At 39.3% G+C, this 10,000-nt stretch overlaps 1 protein-coding gene across 1 annotated transcript in view; it reads right to left on the reverse strand.

The window, feature by feature from the left end:
* Window positions 1-2,236: 2,236 nt before the first annotated feature.
* Window positions 2,237-10,000, reverse strand: part of LOC133634279 (glutamate receptor ionotropic, NMDA 2A-like) — a 393,451-nt gene continuing 385,687 nt past the window's right edge. The window contains exon 11 of the mRNA XM_062027406.1: window positions 2,237-2,423. Coding sequence (XP_061883390.1) covers window positions 2,237-2,423 — 187 coding nt within the window. The remainder of the gene's footprint in view (window positions 2,424-10,000) is intronic.

Below are 10,000 nucleotides of genomic sequence, written 5' to 3' on the forward strand. Positions count from 1 at the left end.
AACGTAACATATTATGGTAAGAGTCATTCAAATAACTATAACATATAGAACATGCTATACGTTTACCAAACAATCTGTCACTCCTAATCGCTAAATCCCATGAAATCTTATATGTCTAGTCTCTTACGTGAATGAGCTAAATAATATTATTTGATATTTTACGCTAATGTGTTAATAATTTCACACATAAGTCGCTCCTGAGTATAAGTCGCACCCCCGGCCAAACTATGAAAAAACTGCGACTTATAGTCCGAAAATATACGGTATGTGTAAATAATATGCGACTGTAATTGTTTGATGCTTCTTTGTATCGACAAACGTGCTGTTTGACCCGGAAATATTGTCCAATGGTTATTACGTACGTCGAGCTGGTGTGCTATTGTGTGCTTAGCTGTTGTGTAGCTGCTAACTCCGACCATGTTTACCTTTTGTAAATGACTTGACTAAAACAGAAGACATTGTGTGTTCATAGGAGGACATTTAGATGTTAACCGGCTGTCCAGCTTTGCAGAAGTAAACACGCTCTTGTATCGGATGTTATACACGCAAGCCCGTATGATCACATACTGGGGTTCTTGTGTCGATATCAGACCGATATCCGGTACATTATGGTACAAAACCCAAAACCAGTGAAGTTGGCACGTTGTGTAAATGGTAAATAAAAACAGAATACAATGATTTGCAAATCCTTTTCAACTTATATGGGGCGGCATAGCTCGGTTGGTAGAGTGGCCGTGCCAGCAACTTGAGGGTTGCAGGTTCGATCCCCGCTTCCACCCTCCTAGTTACTGCCGTTGTGTCCTTGGGCAAGACACTTTACCCACCTGCCCCCAGTGCCACCCACACTAGTTTAAATGTAACTTAGATCAGGGGTCGGCAACCCAAAATGTTGAAAGAGCCATATTGGACCAAAAATACAAAAACAAATCTGTCTGGAGCCGCAAAAAATTAAAAGCCATATTACATGTGTCATGAGATATAAATTTAATTAAGAGGACTTAAAGGAAACTAAATTACCTCAAATATACCTACAAATGAGGCATGATGATGCAATATGTACATATCGCTAGCCTAAATAGCATGTTAGCATCGATTAGCTTGCAGTCATGCAGTGACCAAATATGTCTGATTAGCACTCCACACAAGTCAATAACGTCAACAAAACTCACCTTTGTGCACTCATGCACAACGTTAAAAGTGTGGTGGACAAAATTAGACAGAAAAGGTGGCATAAAACACGTCCTAGAAAGTCGGAGAAAGTTATACATGTAATCAAATAATACGGTGAGTTCAAGGACCGCCAAAATAAGTAGGACAAAACGGCGCTCGCCAAATACTCGAATCAGTGAAGCATGTTTAATATAAACAGTGTGATTTATAACATTTAGGGAGGTTTGTGTCATGTTTGTCCTCCTACAGAATCCATACTAAAACAAAAAATATATTTTTTCCCCTCATCTTTTTCCATTCTTCATACATTTTTGAAAAATCTCCAGAGAGCCACTAGGGCGGCGCTAAAGAGCCGCATGCGGCTCTAGACTTAGATATTGGGTTTCACTATGTAAAGCGCTTTGAGTCACTAGAGAAAAAGCGCTATATAAATATAATTCACTTCACTTCATATTCAATTGAATAGACTGCAAAGACAAGATATTTAACGGTCAAAGGGGTACATTTTGTTATTTTATGCAAATATTAACGGATTTGGAATTTGATGTTTCAAAAAAGCTGGCACAAGTGGCAAAAAAGACTGAAAAAAGTTGAGGAATTCTCATCAAACACTTATTTGGAACATCCCACGGGTGAACAGGCTAATTGGGAACAGGTGGGTGCCATGATTGGGTATAAAAGCAGCTTCCATGAAATGCTCTGTCATTCACAAACAAGGATGGGGCGAGGGTCACCACTTTGTGAACGAATGCATGAGCAAATTGTCCAACAGTTTAAGAACAACATTTATCAACCAGCTATTGCAAGGAATTTAGGGATTTCACCATCTACGCTCCGTAATATCATCAAAGGGTTCAGAGAATCTGGAGAAATCACTGCACGAATTTGTCTTTGCAGTCTATTCAATAGAATATAAGTTGAAAAGGATTTGCAAATCATTGTATTCTGTTTTTATTTGCCATTTACACAACGTGCCAACTTCACTGCTTTTGAGGTTTTGTATTCATGACTTGACTATGTTTACATGACCAACTTTTCATTTGAATTACTTTTCAAAAAAGGACATTCATGTGTTGGATCGTACCTCTCCCACCATGCCGTTCCACACGTTGTTGATCTTCTTGCCGTGTTTGCCGTTGGTCACCAGGTAGAGGTCGTAGGTGAACTTGACGTTCCTGGCGATCTTCTTGAGGATGTCGATGCAGAAGCCCTTGCAGCACTGCTTGATGTAGGAGCCTCCCATGGTGCTGTTGCTGCAACACACACACACACACACACACAGGTTATCATTTGGAATGGGGACCAAGTTTTTCATCATCACTTGTGGGGACCACCCTTTCTACAGGTTGTGGAGGCATAAACAAAAAATGGTGTAAAATGTCCACTGCCCAGTTAGCTCATACACGTCTTTAAATCTCTGGATTGATGAAGTAATGTGCTGATCATTCTTACTGGGGACCCTGGGGAAAAAAAGAGTTAATATGGTTCATGGGGACCAAATTTAAATCATTTTGCATAATTCACACAAATTTGTACGTGACTACTGAGGACCATTTAAAAAAAAAAAAGAAAAAAAGTTCAAATTAAATATGACATGATCATCAGAATACAGCCAAAGCTTAAAAATCCCTTAGGCATCTTCAGAATGGATCCGACTATCATTTAAAAAGGTTTCCCTTTAGGGCAGTGGTCCCCAACCACCGGGCCGCAGCCCAGTACCAGTCCGTGGATCGATTGGAAACGCTAAGTAATTAGCTTCCTGTGTTTTAGGCACGCTTGCCTTTTTGTTGTTTTGCCTGCATTTTGGTAGTATTGGATTATTTATGTTAATAAACCAAAGCCTTCCTTCACGCTGTCGTCCGGAGCCGTCCATGGTTGCATTGGGAGAACAACCGCGCAGCAAGCGTAAACCCCCACGTGACAATTTCTGGTTCCTACATTATATATCAATATAGATCAATACAGTCTGCAAGGGATACAGTCCGTAAGCACACATGATTGTATTTTTTTATGACAAGAAAAAAAAAATAAAAAAAAAATAAAAAAAATACCATACCCCCCCCAAACAAATTTTCAAGCGTTGACCGGTACCTGTTTTTTTGTCCCCATACCGTCAGAGGTCCCCTAAATGTGACTGTGTAAACAGAGCGATGTCCCCATTAAGTAAGCATTGCCAGAACACACACACACACACACACACACACACACACACACACACACACACACACACACACACACACACACACACACATGTCTTGCCTACTTTGTGTGGACCCACGTTTGGTTAGTAGGTTGTGAGGGCCCCCCTTTCCACTATAGCTAGAATGATGAAAAAAAATATATCTAGCCCTAGATGGGAGTAGAGAGTTGCAACTAGGGATGTCCGATAATGGCTTTTTGCCAATATCCGATATTCCGATATTGTCCAACTCTTTAATTACCAATACTGATATCAACCGATACCGATATCAACCGATATATACAGTCGTGGAATTAACACATTATTATGCCTAATTTGGACAACCAGGTATGGTGCAGATAAGGTCCTTTTTTTAAAAAAATTAATAAAATAAGATAAATTAATTAAAAACATTTTCTTGAATAAAAAAGAAAGTAAAACAATATAAAAACAGTTACATAGAAACTAGTAATTAGTGAAAATTAGTACAATTAACTGTTAAAGGTTAGTACTATTAGTGGACCAGCAGCACGCACAATCATGTGTGCTTACGGACTGTATCCCTTGCAGACTGTGTTGATATATAATGTAGGAACCAGAATATTGATAACAGAAAGAAATGGGGAGAGGGAGGTTTTTTGGGTTGGTGCACTAATTGTAAGTGTATCTTGTGTTTTTTATGTTGATTTAATAAAAAATTAAAAAAAAACGATAATAAAAAAAACGATACCAATAATTTCCGATATTACATTTTAAAGCATTTATCGGACATCCCTAGTTGCAACCTCACTTCAGAATGCAAAACACACAAAGTAAAACAAATATTTTACTTCTGTAGTTGTGAGGACCAGGCAAATGTCCTCACAAGTCAAAAGATCCTCACAGAAAGGGTGGTTTATTAAGTGTATGTCCACACAAGGACGGTGAGACAAGTGCACACACACACACACACACACACACACACACACACACACACACACACACACACACACACACACACACACACACACACATGTCTTGCCTACTTTGTGTGGACCCACGTTTGGTTAGTAGGTTGTGAGGGCCCCCCTTTCCACTATAGCTAGAATGATGAAAAAAATATATCTAGCCCTAGATGGGAGTAGAGAGTTGCAACTAGGGATGTCCGATAATGGCTTTTTGCCGATATCCGATATTCCGATATTGTCCAACTCTTTAATTACCAATACTGATATCAACCGATACCGATATCAACCGATATATACAGTCGTGGAATTAACACATTATTATGCCTAATTTGGACAACCAGGTATGGTGCAGATAAGGTCCTTTTTAAAATGTTTTTAATAAAATAAGATAAATAAATTAAAAAAAATTTCTTGAATAAAAAAGAAAGTAAAACAATATAAAAACAGTTACATAGAAACTAGTAATTAGTGAAAATTAGTACAATTAACTGTTAAAGGTTAGTACTATTAGTGGACCAGCAGCACGCACAATCATGTGTGCTTACGGACTGTATCCCTTGCAGACTGTGTTGATATATAATGTAGGAACCAGAATATTGATAACAGAAAGAAATGGGGGGAGGGAGGTTTTTTGGGTTGGTGCACTAATTGTAAGTGTATCTTGTGTTTTTTATGTTGATTTAATAAAAAAAATTTAAAAAACGATAATAAAAAAAACGATACCAATAATTTCCGATATTACATTTTAAAGCATTTATCGGACATCCCTAGTTGCAACCTCACTTCAGAATGCAAAACACACAAAGTAAAACAAATATTTTACTTCTGTAGTTGTGAGGACCAGGCAAATGTCCTCACAAGTCAAAAGATCCTCACAGAAAGGGTGGTTTATTAAGTGTATGTCCACACAAGGACGGTGAGACAAGTGCACACACACACACACACACACACACACACACACACACACACACACACACACACACACACACACACACACACACACACACACACACACACACACACACACACACACACACACACACACGTCTTGCCTACTTTGTGTGGACCCACGTTTGGTTAGTAGGTTGTGAGGGCCCCCCTTTCCACTATAGCTAGAATGATGAAAAAATATATATCTAGCCCTAGATGGGAGTAGAGAGTTGCAACTAGGGATGTCCGATAATGGCTTTTTGCCGATATCCGATATTCCGATATTGTCCAACTCTTTAATTACCAATACTGATATCAACCGATACCGATATCAACCGATATATACAGTCGGGGAATTAACACATTATTATGCCTAATTTGGACAACCAGGTATGGTGCAGATAAGGTCCTTTTTAAAAAATGTTTTAATAAAATAAGATAAATAAATTAAAAACATTTTCTTGAATAAAAAAGAAAGTAAAACAATATAAAAACAGTTACATAGAAACTAGTAATTAGTGAAAATTAGTACAATTAACTGTTAAAGGTTAGTATTATTAGTGGACCAGCAGCACGCACAATCATGTGTGCTTACGGACTGTATCCCTTGCAGACTGTGTTGATATATATTGATATATAATGTAGGAACCAGAATATTAATAACAGAAAGAAACAACCCTTTTGTGTGGATGAGTGTGAATGGGGGAGGGAGGTTTTTTGGGTTGGTGCACTAATTGTAAGTGTATCTTGTGTTTTTTATGTTGATTTAATAAAAAAATTTAAAAAAACGATAACAAAAAAAACGATACCAATAATTTCCGATATTACATTTTAAAGCATTTATCGGACATCCCTAGTTGCAACCTCACTTCAGAATGCAAAACACACAAAGTAAAACAAATATTTTACTTCTGTAGTTGTGAGGACCAGGCAAATGTCCTCACAAGTCAAAAGATCCTCACAGAAAGGGTGGTTTATTAAAGGCCTACTGAAACCCACTACTACCGACCACGCAGTCTGATAGTTTATATATCAATGATGAAATCTTAACATTATAACACATGCCAATACGGCCGGGTTAACTTATAAAGTGACATTTTAAATTTGCCGCTAAACTTCCGGTTCGAAACGCCTCTGAGGATGACGTATGCGCGTGACGTAGCCCGGGGAACACGGGTATGCCTTCCACATTGAAGCCAATACGAAAAAGCTCTGTTTTCATTTCATAATTCCACAGTATTCTGGACATCTGTGTTCGTGAATCTGTTTCAATCATGTTCATTGCATTATGGAGAAGGAAGCCGAGCAAGCAAAGAAGAAAGTTGTCGGTGCGAAATGGACGTATTTTTCGAACGTAGTCAGCCACAACAGTACACAGCCGGCGCTTCTTTGTTTACATTCCCGAAAGATGCAGTCAAGATGGAAGAACTCGGATAACAGAGACTCTAACCAGGAGGACTTTTGATTTGGATACACAGACGCCTGTAGAGAACTGGGACAACACAGACTCTTACCAGGATTACTTTGATTTGGATGACAAAGACGCAGACGTGCTACTGTGAGTATGCAGCTTTGGCTTTTTTTTGCGTATGTACGTAACTTTTTTTAAATATATAAGCTTTATGAACCTTGGGTTAGGTGAACGGTCTTTTGGGCTGAGTGATTGTGTGTGTTGATCATGTGTTTGAATTGTATTGGCGTGTTCTATGGAGCTAGGAGCTAGCAGAGGAGCTAGGAGCTAGCATAACACGTACCGTACCGTACGTGCGCGTCACGTACGTAACTTTTTAAAAATATATAAGCTTTATGAACCTTGGGTTAGGTGAACGGTCTTTTGGGCTGAGTGATTGTGTGTGTTGATCGGGTGTTTGAATTGTATTGGCGTGTTCTATGGAGCTAGGAGCTAGCAGAGGAGCTAGGAGCTAGCATAACAAACACGCAGGTGTTATTATGCAGGATTAATTTGTGGCATATTAAATATAAGCCTGGTTGTGTTGTGGCTAATAGAGTATATATATGTCTTGTGTTTATTTACTGTTGTAGTCATTCCCAGCTGAATATCAGGTACCGTGAGTATGCAGCCTTGGCTGCTAAACATTCGATAACTTGACCGTATGTGCGCGTCACGTACGTAACTTTTTAAAATATATAAGCTTTATGAACCTTGGGTTAGGTAAACGGTCTTTTGGGCTGAGTGATTGTGTGTGTTGATCAGGTGTTTGAATTGTATTGGCGTGTTCTATGGAGCTAGGAGCTAGCAGAGGAGCTAGGAGCTAGCATAACAAACACGCAGGTGTTTTTATGCAGGATTAATTTGTGGCATATTAAATATAAGCCTGGTTGTGTTGTGGCTAATAGAGTATATATATGTCTTGTGTTTATTTACTGTTGTAGTCATTCCCAGCTGAATATCAGGTCACCCCCGGCTCTCACAGCATCTTCCCTATCTGAATAGCTTCAACTCCCCACTAGTCCTTCACTTGCACTTTACTCATCCACAAATCTTTCATCCTCGCTCAAATTAATGGGGAAATTGTCGCTTTCTCGGTCCGAATCTCTCTCACTTCATGCGGCCATCATTGTAAACAATAGGGAACTTTGCGTATATGTTCAACTGACTACGTCACGCTACTTCCGGTAGGGGCAAGCCTTTTTTTTATCAGATACCAAAAGTTGCAATCTTTATCGTCGTTGTTCTATACTAAATCCTTTCAGCAAAAATATGGCAATATCGCGAAATGATCAAGTATGACACATAGAATAGATCTGCTATCCCCGTTTAAATAAAAAAAATTCATTTCAGTAGGCCTTTAAGTGTATGTCCACACAAGGACGGTGAGACAAGTGCACGCGCACACACACACACACACACACACACACACACACACACACACACACACACACACACACACACACACGTCTTGCCTACTTTGTGTGGACCCACGTTTGGTTAGTAGGTTGTGAGGGCCCCCCTTTCCACTATAGCTAGAATGATGAAAAAAAATATATCTAGCCCTAGATGGGAGTAGAGAGTTGCAACTAGGGATGTCCGATAATGGCTTTTTGCCGATATCCGATATTCCGATATTGTCCAACTCTTTAATTACCAATACTGATATCAACCGATACCGATATCAACCGATATATACAGTCGTGGAATTAACACATTATTATGCCTAATTTGGACAACCAGGTATGGTGCAGATAAGGTCCTTTTTAAAAAAAATAAAATAAAATAATATAAATAAATTAAAAACATTTTCTTGAATAAAAAAGAAAGTAAAACAGTATAAAAACAGTTACATAGAAACTAGTAATTAGTGAAAATTAGTACAATTAACTGTTAAAGGTTAGTACTATTAGTGGACCAGCAGCACGCACAATCATGTGTGCTTACGGACTGTATCCCTTGCAGACTGTGTTGATATATATTGATATATAATGTAGGAACCAGAATATTAATAACAGAAAGAAACAACCCTTTTGTGTGGATGAGTGTGAATGGGGGAGGGAGGTTTTTTGGGTTGGTGCACTAATTGTAAGTGTATCTTGTGTTTTTTATGTTGATTTAATAAAAAAATTTTAAAAAACGATAATAAAAAAAAACGATACCAATAATTTCCGATATTACATTTTAAAGCATTTATCGGACATCCCTAGTTGCAACCTCACTTCAGAATGCAAAACACACAAAGTAAAACAAATATTTTACTTCTGTAGTTGTGAGGACCAGGCAAATGTCCTCACAAGTCAAAAGATCCTCACAGAAAGGGTGGTTTATTAAGTGTATGTCCACAAAAAAAAAAAAAAAATTAAAAAAAAAAATAAAGAAAAAAAAAAGTGTATGTCCACACAAGGACGGTGAGACAAGTGCACGCACCCCCCCCCCCCCCCCACACACACACACACACACGCACACACAAGGTGTTTTTTTTTATTTTTTTAATTTTATTTTATCAAGATACACTCACCATTAGTGCATCAACCCAAGAAAACCCTCCCTCCCCCATTCACACTCATTTACACAAAAGGGGCTGTCTCTTTCTGTTATTAAAAAAAAAAAAAAAATCTTCTGGTTCCTACAATATAGAATAATACAGTCTGCAAGGGATACAGTCTTTAGAGCACACATGATTGTGCGTGATGGTGCGATCATGTGTGCTCTAAAGACTGTATCCCTCACACAGGGTGTTAGTAGAGTTTACCACGGGAGGACGTGATGGTGCTGATGTGGGCCTGGGAACAGCGACTGCAGGCTTACTCCACATCTGGAGCTTCCATCAAAGTGTGAACGAGGAAATGTGACGGTGTAATCAGAAATAGAGCTGAAGGGCAGAGAGTGGTGTGTGTGTGCGAGTGTGAGTGTGTGTTCCTCAGAGCGCCAGCTAACCAGACCAGATAAAAACACAGAGGTACCGAGCAGATGCTGCTGGGCTTTAAATAGAGCTGGCCTCTGCAGAACAACCAAGCCACATGATTTAAATATCAGCTGTCCTTCTTAGCCTCGTTCTGCTCGTTCCGTCACGACCTCCTCCCTCCTCCTCCTCGTGTCCGTGAGGGGGGACACCTACGTACCTCCGCCGAGTGAAAAGGAATTCCCCAGGGGCTAGGACGTCCACAACCACAAATAGATGGTTTAAATCAGGGGTCACCAACGCGGTGCCCGCGGGCACCAGGTAGCCCGTAAGGACCAGATGAGTAGCCCGCCGGCCTGTTCTAAAAATAGCTCAAATAGCAGCACTTACCAGTGAGCTGCCTCTATTTTTTAAATTGT

This window comes from Entelurus aequoreus, linkage group LG18 (genome assembly GCF_033978785.1).
Source record: "Entelurus aequoreus isolate RoL-2023_Sb linkage group LG18, RoL_Eaeq_v1.1, whole genome shotgun sequence".
Lineage (NCBI taxonomy): Eukaryota > Metazoa > Chordata > Actinopteri > Syngnathiformes > Syngnathidae > Entelurus > Entelurus aequoreus.